This window comes from Phaseolus vulgaris, chromosome 4 (assembly GCF_051622355.1).
Source record: "Phaseolus vulgaris cultivar YP4 chromosome 4, ASM5162235v1, whole genome shotgun sequence".
NCBI classification, from domain to species: Eukaryota; Viridiplantae; Streptophyta; class Magnoliopsida; order Fabales; family Fabaceae; genus Phaseolus; species Phaseolus vulgaris.
In genome coordinates this window covers 31,555,619-31,581,838 of record NC_143501.1, presented here as the reverse complement: position 1 = coordinate 31,581,838, position 26,220 = coordinate 31,555,619, and the positions used below count along the sequence as shown (strand labels likewise).

Below are 26,220 nucleotides of genomic sequence, written 5' to 3'. Positions count from 1 at the left end.
AGCATGCAAACTTAATAACTGGGAAACTTCGATAAACTTCGAAACTTTCTTTATTGGGTGGCCTCATTAAAAACCCTTCTCGGGGAAAAAGAGTGCCCCCTTGAAAAACTGTTTAACTGATACATCTCAAACTGTTGGAGTTTATTGCTACTTACAATGCCTTAGCTGTAGTAAAACTTCAGGTGGGTGGCGTTCCACGTGCGGGGAATCGCCCCTCCCTCCAGCGTCTCCAAGTAGTAGGCGCCATTCCAGAATGCTTCGGTTATTCTGAATGGACCTGTCCACTTGGGTGACAATTTATTTTCCATCTCGTACTGATGGGCCTTCCTCATCACCAGGTCGCCATTTCTGAACTGCCTCGGCTTTATCTTGGAGTTGTATTTGCGCTCGACCCTTCTCTTTACTGCTTCGGCCTTCACCCGCGCTTCCTCTCTGACCTCATCTAGCAAATCCAAGTTCATCCTCCTTTCTTCGTTCGAGTCTTCTGACACGAAGTTCAGAAATCTCGGCGAGCTCTCTTGGATTTCAACTGGAATCATCGCATCGCACCCGTACACCAAGCTAAACGGGGTTTCGTGGGTTCCCGATATCTCAGTAGTGTGGTACGCCCACACTATGCGGGGAACCTCCTCAGCCCAAGACCCCTTGGCCTTTTCCAACCTCTTCTTCAAGCCTCTGAGCAGAACCCGATTAGCGGACTCCACTTGTCCATTCGTTTGCGGGTGTGCCACAAATGCAAACACCTGTTGTGTCCCGATGTCCTCACACAACTTCTTCAACAGGTGGCTTGCGAACTGGGTCCCATTATCTGATACTAGACGTTTGGGCACGCCAAAACGACACACAATATTCTTCCATACGAAACTCTGGATTTTGTGTGCGGTGATCTGGGCCACTAGCTTTGCTTCAATCCATTTCGTGAAGTATTCGATCGCCACAACCAAATACTTCATTTGTCTGATTGCCAATGGGAAGGGTCCCAGGATGTCGATTCCCCACGTGTGGAACGGCCAAGGACTGTAGATTGACTTTAACTCCTCTGGGGGCGCCTTATGCCAGTCGGCGTTCTGCTGGCATTGCTTGCAATGTTGGGCATATCTCTTGCAATCTTCCCTCATCGTGGGCCAGTAATAGCCTGCCCGGATAGTCCTTGTTGCCAGCGATCGACCTCCAATGTGGCTCCCGCAAATCCCCTCATGGAGCTCAGCCATGATCCTCGTGCACTTCTCTCCGTGTACACATACAAGAAGAGGGTGTGTAAATCCGAACCTGTACAGTTCGCCGTCGATAAGGGTAAACTTGCTGGAGCTCTTCTTTATCTTTCTGGCCTCGGTTGGGTCAACTGGAAGCACACCATCCGCTAAATAGCGTTGGTATGGTGTTATCCACGTGTCTGGTTCGTGGACAGCGCAGACTTGCATCGATCTTACCTCTTCTGCTGGGCGCCCTCTGACCCTCGGCATCCTCAGAGTTTCCTGCGTTAGGGATCTATGGCTTCTCGCCGTTCTTTCCATCGATCTGCAAACATGGAGGACCTGGTGGTCTGCCACGAATGCCCGAGGCGCCTTCAAGGTTTCTTGAATGACAGTCATCTGCCTACCCCCCTTGCCCGAACTGGCGAGTTTGGCTAACAAGTCAGCTCGGGCATTTTGTTCTCTCGGCACATGCACCACTTCAAATGAAGCGAAAGATCTCCTTAGCTCTTGCACGTACTCCAAGTAGGCTGCCATCTGCGATTCCTTGGCTTGGAACTCGCCAGTTACTTGTCCAGTGACCAACAGCGAATCGCTCTTGGCCATCAGCACTTTCGCCCCCATCTCCTTCGCCAGCAGGATTCCGGTGATCAAAGCCTCGTACTCTGCCTGATTGTTGCTTGCTTTGAAAGCAAACCTCAACGATTGCTCTATCAACACTCCGTTGGGCCCTTCCAAGATGATCGCAGCCCCGCTACCCAGTTGGTTGGACAACCCATCGACTGAGAGTACCCAGCGAAAGTCATCCTTGGCGTTCTGTGCTACTTCGGAGGACAACTCGACCACAAAATCGGCGAAGACTTGCCCCTTGATCGACCCCCGGGGTTCATATATGATGTCGAACTCCGACAGCTCGACCGCCCACTTCACCATTTTTCCTGCCACATCGGGTTTCTTCAAAACCTTCTGGATTGGCAAATCAGTCATCACCAATACCGTAAAGCTCTGGAAGTAATGGCGCAGTCTCCTCGCCGAGAATACAACCGCTAATGCTGCCTTTTCTAGGGCCTGGTACCTCATCTCCGGGCCTTGCAGCACCTTGTTAACAAAATAGATGGGCCTTTAGATCTGATCTTGATCCTGCACGAGCACTGCGCTGATTGCCCTCTCAGTTATGGCAAAGTACAACCTGAGCGGTGTTGCGGCTCGGGGCTTGCATAGAACTGGAGAGCTCGCCAGATATTCTTTGAGCTTTACGAAGGCCTCCTCACACTCCTTCATCCAGACAAACCTGTTGTTCCTTTTCAAACACTGGAAGTATGGGTGGCCCTTCTCTCCGCTTGCTGATACAAATCGGGACAGGGCGGCCATCCGCCCCGTGAGCTGCTGCACCTCCTTCACAGTGGCGGGGCTCCTCATTGCCAAAATGGCGGCGCACTTCTCAGGGTTAGCCTCGATTCCCCTCTCCGACAGAAGAAAACCCAGAAACTTCCCTGCTTCTACACCAAACACACACTTTTCAGGATTCAGTTTCAGCTTGTACCTGGCTATCGTGATGAACAACTCTTCCAAGTCAGCGACGTGCTTATCTTTCTCCAGGGAAGTCACGACCATGTCGTCGATGTACGCCTGCACATTCCTTCCGAGCATGGGTGCGAGCACCTTGTCCATCAGCCGTTGGTATGTGGCCCCTGCGTTCTTCAACCCGAAGGGCATTACCCTGTAGCAGTAACATGACCTTTCCGTCATGAAGGCGGTCTTCTCTTCGTCCATAGGGTGCATTTTGATTTGGTTGTACCCCGAGAAGGCATCCAGAAAACTGAGCAGCTTGCACCCCGATGCACTGTCCACCAGGGCGTCTATGCTTGGCAAAGGATAAGAATCCTTTGGGCAGGCCTTGTTCAGGTCTGTAAAGTCAACACACATCCGCCATTTTCCGCTGCTCTTTTTGACCAGAACAACATTAGCGAGCCATTCTGGATATTGGATCTCCCTGATGTGGCCCGCTGCAAGGAGTTTCTGTGTCTCTTCTTTGATCGCCTGTCTCTTCTCCTCATTGAACTTCCTTCTTCTTTGGCGGGTGGGCCTGACCTGGGGGTCCATTGCTAAGCGGTGGCACAAGAAATCGGGGTCAATTCCCGGCATATCTGAAGCAGCCCACGCGAACGCATCCAAATGTCTGCTTATCACCTTGGCGATTTGGTCTTGCGTCTCGCTATCCAGGGTTCTTCCCAACTTAAACACCTTACCACTGATCTCCTTCTCGAGCCATTCCTCTACTGGCTGAGGTTTCCTTTCGCTGGCAATCAGCGCCCTCGCGATACCGGTTTCTCTGGCGATCTCCGAGGAGTTTCTTTCTCCCTCCAGGCTCTCGGACCTCGCCTCTACATCCTCCATCGACACATCGCCCTCGGCGACCACCTCCAACGCCGTATCCATTCGCCAAGATTCCTGCGCCAGTTCCGCGCCAGGGGGAGGCGTCGTGGTTACGTGGCACACAAACCTCTTGTTCTTGAGGCTGTTTTCGTAACACTTCTTCGCCTCCTTCTGGTCAGAACTAATTGTGATGATCAGACCCTCCATAGACGGCAGTTTGACCTTCATGTGCCTTGTTGAAGGCACAACTCCTGTTCTGTTGAGCGTTGGCCTTCCCAACAGTATGTTGTACGCCGACGGAGCGTTTATGACAAGATACCTAATCTTCTCCGTTCGTGAGGCCAAACCATCAGTGAAGGTCGTCCTCAAATCGATATACCCCCTTACCTCCACTTGGTCTCCGGCGAAACCATACAAGCAGCCCCCGTACGGTCTCAGCTGATCGGGGGACAGTTGCAACTTCTCAAAGGTTGGCCAAAACATCACATCCACTGAGCTTCCTTGGTCGACCAGCACCCGATGGACAGTCCTTCCCGCCGTGATAAGCGAGATCACGATAGGGTCGTTGTCGTGAGGCACAACGTCCTTAAGGTCCCCTTTGGTGAACGTGATGTCCACGTCGGGTGAGTGATCCTCGTAAACTTCCACTAACATTACTGACCTCGCGTACCTCTTGCGTTGCGACGCAGTGCACCCCCCGCCGGAGAACCCACCAGCTATGGTGTGGATCTCACCGTGAATGGGCACCTCGTGCTGCTGCCCTCCGCTACCCGCCGGTTGAGATCCTGACGCTTACCCCGCTTGCTTCTCCAGCAAGTAATCCTTCAGAAAACAACTTTTGACCAGCTCGGCGAGCTGGTGTCCCAAAGCCAAGCACGAGTTGATAGAGTGGCCAAAACTCTTGTGGAACTCGCACCATGCGTCTGGCTTTGGCCCCAAAACCTTCTCCGTCGTTTTCTCAGGCACTTTGAGCCTGGCAGCAATGTTTGGGATGGCGATCAAATCGGCCAAACACATTACAAACTCATACCTTGGGGGGCGATTTGACTCCCTGGGCCGCCCTGGCCCCTTGTTCTTATTTTTCTTAGGATCGTAAGGATGGTGCATCCTTTGATCCCTCTTTCCCTCCGCCGCCTCCATTACCCTCTGCGGCTGGACCCTCGCTTGGGCGCGCGGTTTAGCTGGGGCCACGTTTCCCCTCTTCTCGGTGACCTCGCTTTCGGCAACGATGTGAGCCACAGCACGTCGCCGGATTTCAGCAAACGTGGCGGGGTGGCTCCTGATGAGCGACTCACTAAAAGGCCCAGGTAACACACCCTTTTTGAAGGCGTGCACGAACATCTCCTCGTCCTTTCCTGGAAAATGGACTATCTGAGCCCCGAATCTGTTCAGGAAATCCTTCAGGGACTGCCCTTGGTACTGCCTTATATCAAACAGGTCGTAAGACACCAAAGGTAGCGCCTTGTTCACTATATACTGCTCGACAAACATCTTGGAAAACTGTTGAAACGTGGTAATGTGGCTAGTAGGTATACTGACGAACCAGTCCAACGCTGTTCCGCTCAGGGTGCTCATGAATACCTTACAGTACACCGCGTCTGAGCCCCCCGAGAGCATCATCTGAGTATGAAACGCCATGAGATGGGCTTCAGGGTCCTCCACCCCAGTGAAAGACGCTTTCACCGCCACAATGTTAGCCGGGACCACCGAGTCCATGATCTCTTGGGAAAATGGCTTGGGAAAGCTGCGCGGTGGGGATGGGGGTGCAGATCTGTCCCCAGTCGCACGCTCCTCCCGCTCCTGAAGGGCTTTGCGCAGCTCTTCGTTGATCCTGTTGAGCTCTTCATTCGTTGCTTGCAAGGCTACCAGCGCTTCATGCATCCTTTCCTGTTCAGAATGCGATGCGGCTACATTCTCCTGCAGCGTCCTCATCATGTCCATCACTTGTGTCATGGACACTGCATCTTCGTCTGTTGATGGCGCGACTGAACTGGAGCGTGTTGTCCTCATCTTTCCTCAGCAAACTCAGCAACTCACAGAACTCCAAACAAACGGTGAAAACTCCGGGAATCGACTGCGATAGCGAGCAGTCGAACAGAAAACACCGAAAACACCACAAACTCGAACTATGGTTGGGAATCACCTTTTATACGGCCCCACGGTGGGCGCCAGATGATCCTGTCGGTTGACTTAGTGCGAAAGCGTTGCCTCGTCACAGTCTTCCTCACCAGCTTCACCACGTGCCCTCCAAGTCCACACCACAGATAGCCTCTCTGAGAACCTACAAACCACACAGTGGCGCCTCTGCGGCCGGTGGCGCTCCGACGCTCAAGTCAGTGACAAGAACACCCAAAAACTCAGAGAAAATATGCTCTGTAGGACCGTACTAAAAGCACACAACCCTAGCAGAATGAGCCGAAATGAAAAACTTACCTCTGCAAATTTTGTTAAGGTTACCTTTATAGCTAGGTTTCTTCTCTCTCCAGGTCGTTATGCTTTTGGACGCGTGGCTTGCATCCAGCCCTGCACGTGTCGCCATCTGGGCTGGGATAGCAGGTAACGCCCAGCCCTACACGTGTCATCATCTGAGCCAAGGTAACTTGAGCGTCATTTCCCTATTGCACCCAGCCCTACACGTGTCATCATCTGGGTTAGAGTAACTGGTAACATCCAACCCTACACGTGTCGTCATCTGAACTGGGGCAACTTGAACGTCTTTCATGTGTAGAAACCAGTCGCGCGGCTAAGTCCTCTACTCGGGAGCAAACTAGTACGCAATATGCTCTGGAACACCACCTGACGAGGCGAGTACCGGGTGCAGCAAAGTGCACCATCTCTATGACATCGCTTGTCATTAGTGGCACCTTCCATATTGCTACGCCATGCATGTTCTAGCCGGGGGAACCTTGCCACCAGCAAGCGTCCACTCTGGGAATCCTGTCGCTGATGGGCAAGTTGTTCCCTTCAACCTACTCGACCCCCATGCCCCATGCTAGCGCAACAATCATCTTATCAGACTTACACGCTTGGACTTACTCTTCTGAGCTCCCAGCAGGCTTAACTAAGTCTGTTGGGAAATCTGGCGATGTGCTTCTTGCGGCGACGTGAGGCCACCCGTTCATCCATCGTCTAACACGTCGATGTCATACAATCTCGGCGACAACCGATCATGTACGTTGTAGCACGCCGCTTCCACGAGCGGCGACTATACTAGCTTCTGAACCACTCGCCTTTCTCTAGTCCACGTGTTCTGCTAAACACGCACCACGTAGTCACATGCTAGACACGTCGTCATACCCGATGACCTGGTCGGTACAGGAATAGAGTGAAGGTTCCAATGGAAGCTTTCGAGACTTATCGTTTAATCCTTGAGACTGCATTTTATTTAGACTTGATGGATACTTTTTATGTACCTAGTATCTAGGAATTTAGTTTCTTTATCTAAACTTGCTTTGGCTAGATACTCTTTTAAATTTGGGAATAGTTGTTTCAGTTTGTATAAGTGTATTTGTTTGATTGGATCTAGTACTGTTTATGATGGTTTATATAAATTGAATCTCGATAATTTATATGCTGAAACTCTTATGACCTCGCATAATAATGTTGGCACTAAACGTAGTTTAGTGAATGAATGTTCTGCTTTCTTGTGACATAAACGTTTGTGACATATTTCCAAAGAAAGGATGGAAAGATTAGTAAAGAATGAAATACTTCTAAATTTAGATTTTAATGATCAGAATGTATGTGTGCATTGTATTAAAGACAAACAAACAAAACACACAAAGAATGGAGCCACAAGAAGCACTTAACTTCTTGAAACTATACACATTGATATATGTGGACCTTTTGATGTAAATTCTTTCAATAAAGAAAGGTATTTTATCACCTTTATTGATGATTTTCACGTTATGGTTATGTCTATTTACTGCATGAAAAATCTCAAGCAGTAAATTCCTTGGAAGTTTATATAAATGAAATGGAAAGGCAATTAGACAGAAAGGTGAAAATTTTCAGGTTAGATAGAGGTGGTGAATATTATGGAAAGTATGATGAAAGTGGACAACACCCTGGTTCATTTGCTAAGTTCCCTGAGAAACGTGGTATTTGTGCTCAATACACAATGCCATGTACACCACAACAAAATGGTGTGTCAGAAAGGCGTAATCAAACCTTAATGGATATGGTTAGGAGTATGGGTGTAAATGGGTCTTTAAGACTAAATGTGACTCTCATGGAAATATCGAACGTTATAAGGCCCGACTTGTTTCCAAAGGTTTTACTAAAAAGGATGGCATTGATTATAAAGAAAGATTTTCACCTGTTTTTAAGAAAAATTCCTTTAAAATTATCATCACTTTAGTAGCTCATTATGATCTTGAGTTGCATCAGATGGATGTTAAAACTACCTTTTTGAATGGGAATTTAGAAGAGGATGTTTATATGGACCAACCAATGGGGTTCATTGAAGAAGGAAAGGAACACATGGTGTGTAAATTTAAGAAATCAATATATGGGCTTAAACAGGCTTCCAGACAATGGTATCTTAAGTTCAATGATACTATTGTGTCCTTTGGATTTAAGGAAAACATTGTTGATCGGTATATATATCTGAAGGTCAGTGGGAGCAAGTTTATAGTTCTGACACTAGTGCAGAAAACGCATATAACACAAGTTCTAGAAGACATATAACACTGGTTGTAAGAAACCGGTGTAATATGTACCAAAATCTGAATAAAATAGTATAAAATATTTTCTCCAATAGGGACATATTACACCGGTTGTTTAGGACATATTAAACCGGTGGGGACAAACAACCGGTGTAATATGTGGAATATTACACCGGTTAAGGCCACAATCGGTGTAATATGTTAGAGTTTTTTTTTATAAATTTATTAAAATACAACACAACATTTATCGTTGCTCATACATACCATTGGTGATACACAACCAAACACCGCAATAATCACAAGTCTAGACATGAAAAAAAAATGCACTTACCATCAAACATAAATCTAAACTCACAAATATGAGAAAAGAAAGGCCTAGTGATATACCTTTAGGAAGCAAAGCGTCTTCCTTGACTTTTCCAACTATGTCCATAGGCTCCATCCTGAAATTGAAAAAGAGTTAGCAAAACGAGAACATGGACAACACAAATGCAGATTTGAGGAAAAGAAAAGTGAAGAAAGAACGGTGGAGGAGGTGGTGAGCGGTGCTAACAGCAGTGGTGGAGAGCGGTGCCAACAATAGTGGAGGAAGAGGTGCAGAGCGGTGGCAAAATTCAAAACAATGGCAGCGCGACAACGGTGGTGGAGGCAAAAGCAAAAGAGAAATAACTTTAAGCGCGAGACAAAAGTAGGGTAAATAATCATATTACACCTGTTGGATTAATGCAACCGGTGTAATATGTCTAGTGCCAAAAATAAGTTTTTTTAAAACTTTATTTTTTAACTTTGAAAAGAACATATTACACTAGTTGGAATCGATGTAATATAAGTCAAATATTTACATAAATGCCATTGCATTTATATATATATAATTTTTTGATACTCTGATTCTGATTTTGTTACATGATACTCTAATTTTGTTACATGATACTCTGATTTTGTTACATGATATTATCATTAAATATAATTATGTATAATGAAAGATATTAAAAATCAATATTAATTGTCCATGTTTATTATACCTATGTAGGCTAAAGGGCCTAGATAGTATCTGTGACTAGGTGTACAATTGCTGACGTATCGGTAATCTCTTGGTTGCTTCAAGTCTCCTTCCTCAAATGTTGATGCTCGGTCGGTTGGGGGGTTACCTACAAAAGGTACTTCGACGCTCAAGTAAGTACTCTAGTTTAAGAGTGTGTTCTAGTAAATGGGAATATGGGCATTATGTGTACTAGTGAATGATGAATGTTGTTATTAATGCTTATTTGACACTTTAAGCTCATTGATATGTAAAAGTTTCTGAAATCTATGTTTTCTACTTTATGTATATGCATGCAAATTATGGTGTAGAAAAAAAAATTATGTTATTGTTGATGAAAATAACATTATGTATGACCCCATTATGGACTTCTCATTATAAAGTCATATTAAGGAGAAAGAATGATATAGTAGTATATGGAAGGAACTGTGTTGATTAAATGACATGTAACCGCCATAACTCTTATTATTTATGTAACCTTGATTTTGATTGATGATAGAACCAATTTACAAAAGACCTTTCAATGCACATTATGATTTATGTAATTATTAAATCATGAAAGTATTATAGCTCATATGAGTCAAGTGGAAGAATGTTAGAAAATTATGTAAATTAATTTTCTAATGTGACTCATATGAAATAGATTTTGGGCTTTGGGCCTGAATATGATTTAATAAAATAAAAGGGTCATTGGTTAATGTGAGGAGTTATATATATATATATATATATATATATATATATATATATATGATACCTAACAAAAACCTAATCTGATGGAGATTGTGAAAAAATAGAAATAGGTTATGTCTCTGCAAAGGAAGTTGTTCACGGTTAACCATCAAGTAAATAACGTGAGAAAGAAAGGAATTGCAAGAGATAGATTGAGAAAATAAGATAAAAAGAAATTGCTCACATAGGGACTCTCATAGATCAAGGTAAGTGTTTATTTGTATTATAATGGATGTATGGAATGTGAGAATCATAGTGCGTAAGATCATTATGATGATGATGTGCATTATTGTTCATTAGTGTACGCTTTGATTTTTCAAATACTTGATCAACAATTAAAACCATAACTTTTTTATCATGAAATCTCACTAAATAATAACACATATTAGGTAACATTCACATGTTTCTTTTGTGTTCCTTCTAGGAAAAAATTGAAGCTTATGAATCAAGTGCAAATACTGTAAAAAGATATTTCAAGTAAATATTTCTTAGCTTTAGGAGCTAAAGAACACACAATAGACATGTATAAGGACTTTGTCCATCTCAAGTGTTTAAATACACTATACATTCATATCATAGTATGAAAACATGTCAAAGTACAAAAAGAAAGAGTTGAATTGTGTTTTAAATCCTTTTAAAACAAATTGTAATATATTATATGATGATATAAAATTATATTATCATTTTACTTGACAGATGAACTGTCAAAAACTTTTCTTAAGAGATTCCAACTAATGAGAAGCGTTAGAGGCAACTTCAAATTGACAAACGAATTGTTTGAAAGCACTATCCAAATCTTATTTTCGCAAATCTTTTCTTCTAAGATTAGTTAATGTTAAGCGTTAGAGACAACTTCAAATTGACAAACGAATTGTCTTAAAACACTTTCCAAATCTTATTTTCGCAAATCTTTTCTTCTAAGATTAGTTAATGTTAAGCGTTAGAGGCAACTTCAAATTGACAAATGAATTGTCTGAAAACACTTTCCAAATCTTATTTTCGCAACTCTTTTCTTCTAAGATTAGTTAAAGTTAAATAACATGTAATATGAAGATGTGAGGGGGAAAATATTTACATTAAATATTTATTGATTATTAATTTACTAGTTATATGATTATTGATTTAGAATATTACTTATTTTAGTTAGTTTTATTTTTTAAAATATTTATGTAACATTTTTAATGTAAATATAGCATAAATTTTTTTATGAATAATCACTAAATTAATTAAAATTATATATAAAAATTAAAGGGTTAAATATGTTTTTAGTCATTGGACTTTCAAGCTAACTTGTTTTTAGTTTCTAATCAAAACTCTAGACTACTAGGATCTTTGTGTTGTAAAAACTATATATTGAAATATGTTCTCATAAACATGATGTTAACATTTTTTTCACGTGTCAAACGTACTTAGGTCTATTAAAATGTACACATCAACGAAGAGTCATTATCTACATCATCATTAAGTTGTCATGCCCAATTCCACCAAAACTTATTTATATAAATTATTTTATATAATTTTTATTTTAGTACATAAATTAATTTTAATTTATAAATAAGTTTATTTTATTTTTTCTAAAAGATTTTGTGGTAAAACCTTTTCAGAATATAAAGATTTGTTTCATTTAGTACATTCCCAAATTTTAAATTTAAAGAAAATAAAATTTGGAATGAGAAAACAAATTATTTATAATGATTTTTAGAAAAAGTACATTTTTTGAATTTTTTTTAAGCTTGGAAGTGATATATACTCTCAAATTGATAAATTCACTTTAAAATATAAATAATATACTAATTATAATATATTTTAAATAATTATTACTTTTTTATAAATAAAAAATTATGTAAAAAAGATTAGAGTTAAAATTATTTTTAATGTCTAAACATTCATGTTGGTGTAGACAATGAATTTTTGCTCACGTGGACGTTTTAATAGACTTCACGCTAAAAAATTATTTTTAAAAGACGTTAACAATATCTTCTTATAATCTTGATTTATTCCAATAGTTTTCATAATATAAATATTTAAATAGTCTAAAATTTCCATCAAAAGACTAAGTCAATAACCCATCTCTTAAGGATTCTTAGGTTTTTATATCCTCAAACTACTATGATACAGTGATATATAAGTTGCAAAGTTATATAAAGCTATATAAAAGTAAACAATATAATGGTTGATTTTGATATTACTAAGATTATAAAATCTTTGGTAAGCTAATATGTATACGGTTAATGGGTTAAGAAACCATTGATATTTTATGGTGTTAACAGGGTAAGAATATAGATGATCTTTGGTTAATTACTTACATCGAAGGGTTATCATTTAATTTCTAATTATTAAGAAATTAAAGCCCGATGATGATGATGATAAAAGAATTAATGAACTTCTTGTAAAAACTTACAAATCATTATTCAGAATAAACCATATGTTTATTGGTCCACCAAACATTACTGTAAGAAGAACCAAAAAAAACAACAAACTAAAATATCAAAATTTCATCTATATATATATATATAAAAGCTTACGGACATAATAATTGTTAGCAGTTGTTTAATTTAGTAGAACATTATTCTCCAGTTGGTAATCTCCTTAAAAAAGATATTGTTCCAACGAAATCAAAGTTTATTCTTAGATAAAAATCTTTATATAGTATTTACAGGCCTCCTAAAGTTTTGGCATTGTTATACTAACTAATATTTCATCATTTATATATATTTCCTGAAGCATGAGGGGGAATTGCAGAGAACAAAGAAATGGATTTGCAATTGAAAATGATCACAAATGCTTTATTTCTATTGCTGGTTTCTTCTTCTGCTACAGCCCAATTTGGAGTCTTTGATATATCAAAATATGGAGCAGTCCCTAATGGAGATATAACTGAGGTAAGATTTTGAGTTTCCATAATGTAAATCTTTTATATAAAATTGGATATATATATTTAAACAAGTAAATATGATTAATATCAAATTTTAGTTTTCATATTTTTAACTCTTTTAAAAATAGTTTTTATCGGTGATGACTTCGGACTGAATGGCTATGCTGTGTGCATATTTACATGTCAGATTATTATATGAATTATTGCTAAAAAAATAAATTTATCACAAATAAAATTACTTTCACTATATACATAAGCTTTATAATTGATCAAATAATAATTATAATTATAATTTGTTATTTTTTCTTTAGGCTTTGACAAATGCTTGGAGTGATGCATGTGCATCAACAACCCCAAGCAAAGTTGTGATTGCAAGAGGCATATACAACTTGAAACAAATAGAATTTAAAGGTCCTTGCATGGCTCCTATTGAGGTTCAAGTTGATGGAACAATTAAAGCACCACAAGACCCAAACCAGTTAAATGGAGATGCTCAATGGATTAAATTTACATATATTAATTTCTTAACCTTGTCTGGTGCTGGAACTTTTGATGGTCAAGGAGCAAATGCTTGGACCCAGAATAATTGTGCAAAAAATAAGAGTTGCAAGAAGCTTTCCATGGTAAATAATGTTTACATTTTCAATATTTCAATTATTTGAAACTATTTAATCCTCCTATCTTTCTTTTTCTTTTAAACTATTTAATCCTCCTATCTTTCTTTTTCTTTTGCATTTCAATTAAAAGTGACACATTATTAAATATTATACTTTCTTTCTTCACTAGAAGATATTTTTTAAAAAGTGACACTTTTAATTAATTAGGAATCACTATTAAAAATTTTAAAAATAAAAACTAATCTAGATAATAAAAATATTTAGTTGTTATATTAATTAAACCAAATATTATTTTAGAGATTAAAAAACTATTAATATCTAAATTAGTTTATGTTATTAATAAATAGTTTTTAAGGTGGTATCTAATTAGTTATCAAGATTTTAATTTTAGAATTTAAATAATTAATAATTAAAATTTAGGTAGTTAATTAGATATTAATATTTTTTAAAAATTTAAAATGATATTTAATTTAATCAACATAATAATTAATTATTATTTTTTTATTAAAATTGATTTTTATTTAATAATTTTCTTAGAAAAGATTAGAATAAATAAAGGTAGTGAAAGATTTACACTGTACAAATAAAAAAATTCACTCAACAACCCCAAAAATTAATATTTTAATCATATTTATTTTATTTTTAATTTAAAATATTATTATAAATAACATATGATAATGATTGTTTTTACCAAATGCTTTAATCTTAAAATGAGTTTTTTTTTTCTATTGTTTCATAGAACTTTGGTTTTGGTTTCCTCAACAATACGATTGTTCGAGACATAACATCAAAGGACAGCAAATATTTTCATGTGAATGTTTTGGGATGCAACAATATTACATTTACAAACTTCAACATTGTTGCACCTGCAACTAGTCCCAACACTGACGGTATTCACATTGGAAGATCAACTCTTGTGAACATTGATAAAACCAACATTGCCACTGGTGATGATTGCATCTCTTTGGGTGATGGTAGCAAACAAATCACTGTCTTGAATGTGACATGTGGACCTGGACATGGTATTAGTGTGGGAAGCTTAGGAAAATATCCAAATGAAAAACCTGTTGAGGATTTCTTTGTTAGCAACTGCATATTAAACAACACAGACAATGGTGTGAGGATCAAGACTTGGCCTGATACTCCAGCAACTATTACAGTGACTGGTATGCATTTTGAGGACATCAAAATGATTAATGTCAAGAACCCTATAATCATAGATCAGGAATATTGTCCTTGGAATCAATGCACCAAACAGGTACTTTACTAATAAAATCACCCTTCACTACAAGTTAACAAACATGGATATATATATATAACACAAAATACTCACTTAAAAGGCTATCATTCATTGTTAAGAGAATCCACTAACAATTTTTTTTTTTCAATTATTGCAGAATCCATCAAAAATTAAAATAAGCAATGTTTCATTCAAAAATATCATTGGGACTTCAGGAACAAAAGAAGGAGTTGTTTTGATTTGTAGCAGTGGTGTTCCATGTGAAGATGTGATGCTTACTGACATAGATCTAACATTCAATGGAACTAGTGCTGCTGCTAAACTGTCTAATGTCAAACCCATAATCCAGGGAAAATCACTACCACTGCTAAATTCGTTACTTCCAATACCATAATTTAAATTCTAATAACCTATAAGTCATCCTCTTCCTAGCTATAATTTCTCATAAATGTTAACTGTAAAAGAAATTCTAATCCTTTATTCCAAACTAAGTTTATTAACATATGTATATATATATGTTAATTGTTGGTTCTAATCCTTTGGGGGGAAATCTCCATTTTAATCCTTAAGAGACTAAATTTTAATGATGCACTTTGTTTTACTAAAGAAATAACATCTAGATTCAAGTCAGGGATTTCTTCCTCTTTTTATTTGAAAATACATATTGGTCTTCTGATAAATAGAAATGTCATACTTTGATTTATTTTTGTTGTTATGCTTTTAATAATGATTAAAAAATGTAATATATATATATATATATGCCCCAACATAACATTAATATAAAATAAAAGTATTGTATTATTATTATTTAAATCATTATCTTATTTTAATTTTTACAACATGCATATATAAAAGTTAGACATAATTAGACTCCACCATCCAATATTTTTATGCAAATGTCCACTCAAATTTGAAGTTTCCAGTTTTTGTTAAATAAAAGGATTACTTTATATTAGAAATGCTTTTATAAAAAATCTTGTATAAGCTATCTCTTTTGAAGTACTTCTATATATAAGCCAAAACCTCAAATCACTTAAAATGAGTAAGTGGCTTCAACAATATAATATATATATATATATATATATATATATATATATATATTATCTGATATTTTCAAATGTGATACATTTATTGAGAAACAAATATAAATTTTACATTAGCTTTGATATTTTTATAAGTTAAAAGAGGAAAGTAAGTCATCTAATCTCAGTAGTGCAAAGGTAACTAAATAAGAAAAAATGGAAAAAAAGGAAACAAAATGGACCTTACACATGTTAGGAGAGAGAAAAATACTCCTTTCAAGATTTTTGTTGAAATATAATTTGTGTGTAAAAAAATTAAATATAATTTATAATTATATTCATTTAAATAACTTTAAACTCGTTTTAATAGATCATTTAAATTTTTAAATTATATTTTTAAAATTTAAATTTAATCGAATTAATTATATTTAAATTAGATATGGATGGAATATTATTTTAAAATCAAAAAAAGCATAAATCTATATAAAAAAATACTTGATCAAGATAATTCTTTTTCTTGATTTTAGCTAATTACATTTTCTTCTATCAAGAAAGTGAATATTTGAGTTAAAGTATAGTAGATATGTTGTCATATTGATCTTGGATAAGCGGACAAAAAATAAGGACAAAACGTGTGTAAGCAATTAAAATAAGAGAAAGTTAAGAAATTAAAATATATAATCATTACAAAAACATAAATTTTGAGAATTTAAACCTTCTTCGTATAAAGCAAAATTTGCATGAAAATAATCAATTATGTTTCAATATAATTGATTATATCTTCATATATATGTTATACATTAAAACATAATAATTATGTTTGAACATAATTAATTATTTTAATTTTCTAATAATATTTACGTATTTATATTATAAAAAAATTAAAAAAATATATAATATTATTAAAATAAATATTAAATATTAATTTTTTTCTCACCTTTTCTCCATCCAAAAAATTTTACTCTTCCCTCTCTTTCTTCTTGTTCTTTCTATCTCATCCTAATCATAAAAGGGCTTAGTATTTTACAAAAGGAAAAAAATATATAGTAACGTTTATAAAATAAGATCAGTAGTAAAATTAGTCAAAACAAAAATAGTAGAAATGAAATAGTGGATTCTATATAATTTGAAGGGAAAGTTAGAGGATTTGGGTTAAAATAAGTATAAGTAAAGAAAGTTTATGAGTGATGTGATGAGTGTGATTGAAATTATATTTTTTTTAATTGGTAAAAATGTAAGTTTATAAATTTATTTTTATATTTAAAAATTGTTAAAAACTAATTTGTTTTATTTATTTATAAATTATTATTATTTTTATCATTTTTTATTAATATAATTATTCTATAATTTCTTTATAATTAAAAATAAATTTATTTTTATTATTATTTATATTTATAACTTATTATTTATATAATATGATTAATTATGTTATTTTATAATAATTACTTTTTTATAATTTTATTTCTATTTTTATATTTAAAGTTCAATTCTATTTTAAATAAATAATAATTTCAATTTAAAATAAAATAAAAAGGTAAAAATAATAAATTATAACTAATTAATGAAATAAATATGTATTTATTTAATTAATTACAAATTTCTTCGCAATTCTTGGAAGAAAGTTTTAAATACAAAAAAAAAAATCGATATTTGTTTTTCTTCAAACAGAAACAACCAACCATTCAACTAAAGTTGCATTAAAGTGGAACCATGGTTAAAAGTCATAAAAATTTATATTGTTTTTAATTTGCTTTAATTCTAATATTATAATATTTTATATATGTTGGTGTGCTGGTTGAAAAGATTAAAAACTGAATTCAATTATCTGAGTCCTGTGAGATACACAGAATAAATGCTACTCTCTATTGTCACCTAGGTCCCCTTAGCCTGACATTTCGGCTCACTGTACTTTTTTTTCCTGAAATAGTATCGTTCAATTTGAGAACTAACTCATGTTTTGGTGGCGTAAGACTTACTCTAATAAATCTAATAGTCCGAATTAGGAATCATGATAAAAAAAATTATAATACATTTCTCTAATAAGTCTAATAGTTCTACGTGAATTAGGAATTAGGATAAAAAAATAATTTATATATACCTATCTTTTTATGTGTGTTATCTTTGTCATATTTACTGTAACACCTTAATTAAAAAGCACTCAGAAGCCTCCCACCATGTTTTTTTTTTTCTTCTTTCTTTTCTTTCACTTCATATTCTCTTCTCTTTCTTTTTTTTTCTTAATTTCTCCTCTTAATTTTTATCTATTTTAGAATCCGATCAGACCACATTGAAGTTGAGGAGTTAAGAAAAATTTCTACTCGATTGGATTTTTAAACCGAGTAAGTTCATTTTTTTTTCTAAAATACCTTTGTTTCCTATTTTTTCTTAGGATTTAGTCATCAATCTTGGTGGGTCAGTTGAGAAGAGTAATCCTCTCAACTTATTCTACTATATACTGAATTTATATTTTCTTTGGATAACTTGCATTAGGCCCTTAAAGTTTGAAGTTTATCGGGAGGATAAAATTCTAGAAATTGCTTGGAAAGCAAGCAATTAAGGTAAGAGAAACTAACTTTAATTTTTAATAGCACCCTAGGCTTGAAGATCTGGATTTGGAGGGAACGTGGTCCCAATATTCAAATTCTCTTGCAGGGATGTTGTGTTTTTATATATTGTGTTGTTTGTTCATATATTATTTAAATTTGTAGAAATATTAGATTTTGATGATTTAGTATTTAAATGTTATTTTTTTATGATAAATAGATTTTTGAATGTTGTGGATCACATTTTGAATGACATTGTATGATGAAAATGGTATGGAATTGAATTCATACATTTGGGATAATGTATGGATTGATGTTTGTTCTGCATTAAGTATTGATGTCTATGTGATAACAGAGATCTCCAAGTTTCACGGATGATCTTACGTCACATAGATTAAGATATCAGGTGGTGAGAAGCTGATGGGAAGTTCATGCACACTGTGACATATGAGATGCACGACTTAGGTTGTATTGAACTTACCTTAATCTTTTCTCTTTGATTCACTGAATCTTTGGATCAGGTGTTAGTCTCAAGTAGGACTTATTTAATATGAGTCTTCCAGAAGACATTGTTAGTTGAATATCCTAGATGTGTAGATCCATGTGAGATCTATATAAATGTTTTATTGTTGGGATTTGAAGAAGATTGAATAATTGAGAATACACAAAAATCACTGTAGAAAACCAAGTTAGACAGTGCACCATTATGTTTTTGCCCTTGCTTTTCATGTTCAATCCCAATTTATTTGTGTAATTTGATTTTGAATTTTCACGCTCTCATTTTTTACCTCCATAACACACAAACGAATACATAAGTGATTACAATGTTAAATATAATTGATTATTTGTGAAGTGCAACTAGTCACATAATCCATTATATGTCTAAAAATAGTTGATAATTGATTATATATAAAAAAAAACTACTAAAATAATCGATTTTGCTTCTAAAAATAGATAATCGATTATGTGTAAAAAAATAATTATAAAAATAGTGAATTGTGTATCCAAAAATTAATGAATAATCGATTATCCCAATCTCTTAATCGATTATGTAGTTGTTTGTTAAATTTACCTTTGTGAAACTTATTTTGATTTTGTTAATTTTTTATGTTATTATTGTAACATTATTTTAAAATTAATATTATTATTTTATAACTGATTATTGTTTAATTAATAATATTATTTAAATTTAATATAAATTATGATATAGTATCTTTAGAATTATGAATATTAAATTTATTTATTTGAATTCCACAATTTCAAATGTCAAAATATATATATATATATATATATATATATATATATATATATTCATAATTTTCACCCACAATTTTTTTACAAATATGAAAAATTCAAATTTAATTTTTAATACAAACATAATTTCTTTTTAATCATTTTTTTCTCACAAATTAGCACAATCTACTTTTTGTTTGAAAGTCTATTCCAACATAATTCTGAAAATAACGTTTTGATTACAAAAGAGAAAATCCACAAATAAAAAAATAATTTTTTAAAATTATGTTTAAAGAAATATGATTTTATATATTAATTTTATGACAACTTTTTATGTTAGTACCGATGTTTACTAACTCGTAATTTTTCTTACAAATATTAATTCAACAAAAATAACTAACAAAATTTTAATTAACTCAAATATATTAAAAAAAAATTCATATTTCGTTATTTATAATTTTTTAATTACAAGAAGAAATTTGTAAACTTACATTTAACATCTTTAAAAAAAAATTTCATAAAGATCACATCACTCACAAATTCTAATAAATTTTTCCTCACATATCTACTCTAACATACCTCAATCCAAATACACTCATTTTTTTTTTTGTAATTTTTTTCAAATCCTTACACAAAACACAAAACGGTAATAAAACTACCAAACTTTAAAGTAGACAATGTCTTAAATATAGTGATTGACTTGAAGTTGGAACTGTATATTTTATTTCCCTAAACATTTTTTTACGAGAATACTCTATCCCAAAGGTGATATTCAATCATGCCAGATGGTTCATAAACAAAAAGTTTTGAACTCAATCTGAGAAAGCATGGCATCATACCAAGAAGATGCTTTCTGCTTCAACTTCTAATATATAGCCTTCATTCACCATCTATAGTATATTATCAACCAGTCTTTCTACATATTTTGTTACCTTCATTCAACCAAGAGCTACAACGCATATTTCAAAGGCTGTGCTTCTATCCTAGAACTGCAGAAAGTACACATAACGGTTCTATCCTAGAACTAAAGATAAACAGCAACACTGAACTGCACAATATACCCTTCACAAGTCTCACCGGTTATACATGTATGTATGTGCACAAGATGTTACTTGTGATGAATATTGCATGTAACCAATCATTTACTGCTAGAGCTGCCGTGAGCTACTTCTGCTGATTGAAGTCCATGAAGTTAGGGTGGTTCTGTCCAGAGGGAGGAGGAGGCATGCCAACTTGTGGCTGGTGTTGTGGTTGCTGGGGTGCAGAATTACTCAACTGTTGCATCGCTAACTGGGAAGCCAACTGGTTGAATATCCCACCAAAAGAAGAAGGGTTGCCTGCTGCCATAGCACCCAAACGAGTACTCTGTGCCCTAAGGCGCTGCAGTTCTTCCTTCAATGCCTCATTCAGATCTGCAATTACATAGTGTAGCCATGTTGGCATTCATGTGTTAAATTTGGAATAAACAAATATAAAATCTACAACTTGACATATTTCAAGGAAATTTTTTCCTGGACTTGGATAAAGGGGGTGACATAAACCCATAAAAATTCAAGAGACAATGTTCACACAACAAACTAGTCATGTGTATTTGTCCATTTTGGTATGAAATGACTGATGGACAGGAACAGCACATCTTCATTTTTTAAGATATAATAAATATGAAGTGATGCATACCTTCTCTAAGCTGTGCTTCTTGCTCCAAAGCCTCTAGACGCAGTTTGAGTTCCTTATTCTCTGAAGTCAAATCTGTGGTGTCTCTCTGCATCATATGAGAAATTCATAAGTTTGCTGCTTATTTCTACTTTCATTTGTAGGCATGTGTACAAAATTGAATTTAATTAAGAACAGACATTGCCTCGTTATTTTTATCAGAAGAAATGTATAAGTCTAAAAAGCTACAGCAGTCTAAAGTAAATATATTCTTCAATATTCTGATACGCAATATGTTCTCTATTGTTGAGAACACTTGATTGAACTACATGCCCTGTGATTCTATTTCTAAAACTACATCCAAATTTCATAGCATTTCCGCAGTAGCTGTCAGGATAACTCTCTACAACAAAAATTTGCCACAACTCTTTCAAACAGAACCAGAACAGCATAATTATCAGTTTTGCAGTCCTCAATTTATTTTTTACCCAAATTCTTCTAAATGAAATACAAATGTTTTCATCACAATTCTTTTATTCTTTTTCTAACAGCTATGCATATGTTTCATTACCAAATTCTTCTTTACTTTCAACTTACCTTATTTATCACGAAATCAGACATTTAAACAAGTATAGCCCCAGTGTTGAATAATCAGTTATGACTTCTCATATGACTGGAACGTATGCACTAAGAATCATTTCATGTGTATGTTATTGTAATAAAAATGAAGCCTATAATTGGTTTGTGATATAGCAAGCAGCCACAAGCCTATATATGGTTTACTAGTCCCCCTGATAAAAGACGAACTTTTTGCTTAAATATAAGAGAAAAATGCAACTGCTTTCAGAATACATTTGAAGATACTAACAAGCAATATATCCACTGTTGAAGTTTGCTCTCTGGTAATTTGGTCCTTTTGATTTTAGGTATTTAGGTATTTATGTATTAAGATCAAAGTGCAACAGTAAATCTCCTCAAACTGTCACAGACATACATCCCTTGAGGTAGGAAGTAAATGAAAATTAACGCATGCATCCTCTATGATTTCTTTCCATGTGACAAAAAAGATATAAAAGTTCAGATAAGCATGATATAATTGTTAACAGGGACATTCCTGTAGGGTAAGGGAATCACATGTAAATTTTAGAAACTATGAGGGATGTTTCTGTAATAAGAACAAAATGCAAGGGATGACATAGAGAGTAATTTTATCTAAATTTTGCCAAACCAAGGACAATTTTATACATATAACAGAAAATTTTAGCAAACATTTTGCATTTAAAGAAAGGGCCCTTGATAATGTGTGGGATCCATAAACTGCTGTGAGCTTGTGACCACACAACTCAAAATCAGCATAAAGTAAACCTACATTTTTGTTAGTGTGTTGGGGGGCTCCATCAAACACTGACAAGAACAAGTTACCAAATTCATCCTTATTCATCACAAATAGTAAGAGCTTAAAAACCATCACTAAAAAGAAAGGACATACCTGAAGCATGGTAAGCTGTGCAGAAAGGTTGGTTGCTTCAGTCTGAAGTGTCTGCACCTTCCTCTCCAATTCACTGGTGTAACGAATCTTCCTCTCCTTTGATCTAGCAGCAGACTGCCTGTTAGCAAGAATCCTGCAAACGGACAACATTCCAAATCCAAACCATCAGTGTGCATCAAACTAATCATTTTCTATTAGATTTCCACAATCCATACACAAATTTTCTTACTATTGTAAAAAAAACGAAGAATCCTCAAATTCCTATAACCTAACCACCTGATTATCCAGCAGAAAATTGTGCATTACAAAGCAAAAGGCACGCATAAAAACTCAATAAAAAAACACGACAAGATCAGTGCATCTATTAATAAAAATCCTACAAACACATAAAACATTCCGAACCAAAATCAGTGCATCCAACCAAGATTTATTTCTCAGTTCCCTCAATATCCAAACACCCCTTTACAATAATAACATATTTTTCATAACCACCACAAGCCTCTGACTCTCTAGTAGGACCTCATATATCCACAAGTTTCAATCTTTTAAATAAGACTAATCATCAGTGCAGGATTTAGTGGCACTTCTTGCAACACCGCAAAAACAATAAAACTTCATATAATTTGTAACCATATTATTTTCAGCAAAAACAACTTACGTAAAACGATAAATTAAAGGAAATACTTAACGAAAAAATGAAATCAAGATTGTGACAAGAATAAGGCTTAAAAAAACAAATAAATTGCAGTTAAATTTATTACTACAAAAACACCAAGAACACAAACATGAAAAAGGAAAAGAACCTCTTAGCTCTCTTGGGATCAATAAGAGCGAGTTCAGCGAGTTTATCAGGAGCCATAGCTTTCTTCACGCCATCTATCATCATCGCCGAGTCCGCCTCAAACGACGTCGTCGAGGACCCGTCCATGGAGTTGCTGTGCCGGTGGTGCCCCACCCTCCGCTCGCCGCCGTCCTTCCCTCCGCCGCTCCTCTCCTCGCTGCCGCCGAACCCGTACCCGTCAAAGAAATCGGAGCCCACCGACAGACTCCTCAGGTGTCCCCCGGTGGGCGCCCCCGCCGGCCTCGGCCTTCCGCCGGACTCGTCGGAGTCTACCGGTATCGGCACCGTGCCGGAGGCCCCCGGCGAAGGCAGAGGAAGCGGCGAGGGGAGCGTGGAGATGTCGAGGTCGGAGGCGTCGAAGAGGAGCAGGTCGTCGAAGTTCGCGGCGAAGCGGAACGACGTGTCGGAGTGGGAGCGGCGGTGGTGGGACCCACGCTCCGGCATGCGGTCGAGGTCCAGCGTCGCCGGCGGTTTTCCGATGAACTTCGGGTCCATCGAAGTCTCAATAAAAATCCAATCTTTCTTTCTCTTCTTGTTCTTTTTTCTTTAATTGTTCTTTGTTGTTCTTGGTGTTGGTCTTGGTGAAGGTGAAGAGAGAGAAAGAAGAAGAGGGTTGTTCAGGTGGTTGTTGGGTTGTGGTTGTGTGTGAGTTTGCTGAGGAACAAGTGGAAGCAGACAAGAAAATTGACTTTAGTAAACAAAAGTTGAGAAAGTTGTGTTAAGGCAGCGTCTCCAAGAGCATCATTAGTGTTGGGATTAGAGATATCTGACGGCAATGTTCATTGGTGGCGTAACTAGAGTTGACACCATTTTCAATTTGGACTTTAATTCAAACAACATTTTATTAGTGGAATCTATTCATTACAAAGCCTTATTATTTATTTACCTTATTTTTCTGGTTTGTCATCCATTATTATTAATGATAAAAAAAAATAGTACTACTCTGTTTATCAAATTTTGTGTGGTATTCAAAGTTTCATAATAAAATTAAGAAACACCTATAATGAATTTATGGAAATTAGCTTGTTAAAAGAGTTAAGAGGAGTAATTCCTCGTCTTTTCTAAACTAGTCAAGAGTGGCCTTTTTTATATAATTTTAATATTAAATGTAAAAATTAGAAATAAAAATAAAAAAATATTTTTTAAAGTAAACAAGCTTAACAGAGACTTTTCTTTTTAATATACTGTTTTTATTTTTAGTTATTTAAATAATCTATTCTACTTTTATTTACTTAAAAGTACCATATACTATTTAGAGAAGAAGAGAAATTGGTTATTTACATTTCTTATCTTACTTTATCAAATTTTTAAAATTTTACAAACAAAAAAAAAAACATATGGTTGATTATTCAATTGATTTTTTTGTTTGTTTTTTCTTAGAATGATTTCAATTTCTACGCATGGATATCAAAACTATAGAAAATAGTTATATTCTGAAAATTACTAAAAATAAAAATTCATAAGTAGAAAACCAGATTATTGTAAGAAAATAATTAATGAACGAACAATTTATTCTAGTAATAAAACTTTAAACAAATTGATAAACTAAGGTAAGACATCGATTTTGTACATAACGGATTATTTAAGTAAATAAAAATATGAATAGATTATTAATAAATAAATAAAGAATAGTACATCAAAATAAAGTAACAGATGAATTTTGTTCTTTTAAACATTTTAAAATGATTTGTTCACTTTCTTTTATTCTTTTTTTAAACATCTTGTCATGGCTTCACTATCAGGGAGAAATAATATAACATCCCATTGATTGATTGAAAAAAAGGTAGAGAGATACAGAAAAGAAGTAATGCAAATGTTAATAGGAACAATTTTTTTAACACTGTAAATTTGGTTTTCTCTGTAGCAAATGAAGTTGAGGTAATGAAGTCTTCGACCTCTATCATTCAACCAAAACATATCAATAATCTCTTCACTGCTATCATGAATATCAATACCTCTTACTAAGAAAAAATATATTTCATATTTGTTTAAGAAAAAACAAATATTTTAAGAGACGTGCAGCAGGAAGTTGGTGTATATATATATATATATAAACAGTTTTATTTTCCTTAACAATATAAAAATATAATTTCAACTGGATATTTTTCATGATTTTAGGGACTCTGCACATTTAAAAAAATAACACCACCACTGGTGAAACAAGTCCTTCAAACTTCATCAGCAAGCTTCGAAGGTGGTAATAATGGTGGGTGAGGAAATCTCTCATCACCACCGCTAGTGAACCAAGTCACATGAACTTTGGGTCACTAAACATATGGGAAAATAAGAACTTTGAAATGAATGTTTGAAGGGACAAATGCCATGATAGAAAATATGAATATGTACAAAAAAACATGGGAATAAGAAGGTTAAAATGCTTAGTTCATGAACTCAATGATGGAGGGTAATGGGTGGAGGTGATATCTATAATAAACTTTGTCTTCTCAATATTGTAAAGGAATGGAGGGTAATGGGTCTATTGGTCCTTGTCATAATAAGAAGATTTTTTTTTATTCAAACTAAATAGCAAGTTACATAAGCATTGGTCAATGTTTCTTGTTACATAAACATTTCCTTTGAGTTTTATTATAAGAAAAAACTTAGGGTAAAACATGATTTTAGTAGAAGAAGTATTGGGAATTTTGTTTAGTAAAATAAGAAAAAAAAATAGTTTTAATGTAATAAGTTGAACTTTGTTTTTTC

At 35.0% G+C, this 26,220-nt stretch overlaps 2 protein-coding genes across 2 annotated transcripts; one reads left to right on the top strand and one right to left on the bottom strand.

Annotated features, from left to right (window-relative positions):
* The first annotated feature begins 12,757 nt into the window (after positions 1-12,757).
* On the top strand, positions 12,758-15,138 carry LOC137836443 (polygalacturonase). Its single transcript, XM_068645158.2, has 4 exons — positions 12,758-12,886; positions 13,191-13,502; positions 14,236-14,754; positions 14,894-15,138. The coding sequence occupies exons 1-4, from the start codon at positions 12,758-12,760 to the stop codon at positions 15,128-15,130; spliced, it is 1,197 nt and encodes a 398-aa protein (XP_068501259.2). The 3' UTR covers positions 15,131-15,138.
* A 5,091-nt stretch (positions 15,139-20,229) lies between these two features.
* Positions 20,230-24,331, bottom strand: LOC137837362 (transcription factor VIP1). The gene is made up of 4 exons (XM_068646342.1): positions 23,480-24,331; positions 22,677-22,809; positions 21,212-21,296; positions 20,230-20,946 (listed from the first exon to the last, which is right to left on the bottom strand). The coding sequence occupies exons 1-4, from the start codon at positions 24,010-24,012 to the stop codon at positions 20,699-20,701; spliced, it is 999 nt and encodes a 332-aa protein (XP_068502443.1). The 5' UTR covers positions 24,013-24,331; the 3' UTR covers positions 20,230-20,698.
* Between the last annotated feature and the right edge of the window lie 1,889 nt (positions 24,332-26,220).

Bases quoted from the DNA above. Each gene is read 5' to 3' on its own strand.
- LOC137836443 (XM_068645158.2), top strand. From the start codon at position 12,758: ATGGATTTGCAATTGAAAATGATCACAAATGCTTTATTTCTATTGCTG. The intron at 13,503-14,235 runs GTAAATAATGTT...ATTGTTTCATAG, and splicing joins GTTGCAAGAAGCTTTCCATG to AACTTTGGTTTTGGTTTCCT. The intron at 14,755-14,893 runs GTACTTTACTAA...CAATTATTGCAG, and splicing joins GGAATCAATGCACCAAACAG to AATCCATCAAAAATTAAAAT.
- LOC137837362 (XM_068646342.1), bottom strand. From the start codon at position 24,012: ATGGACCCGAAGTTCATCGGAAAACCGCCGGCGACGCTGGACCTCGAC. The intron at 21,297-22,676 runs GTATGTCCTTTC...CATATGATGCAG, and splicing joins CACAGCTTACCATGCTTCAG to AGAGACACCACAGATTTGAC. The intron at 20,947-21,211 runs GTATGCATCACT...ATGTAATTGCAG, and splicing joins AGAAGCACAGCTTAGAGAAG to ATCTGAATGAGGCATTGAAG.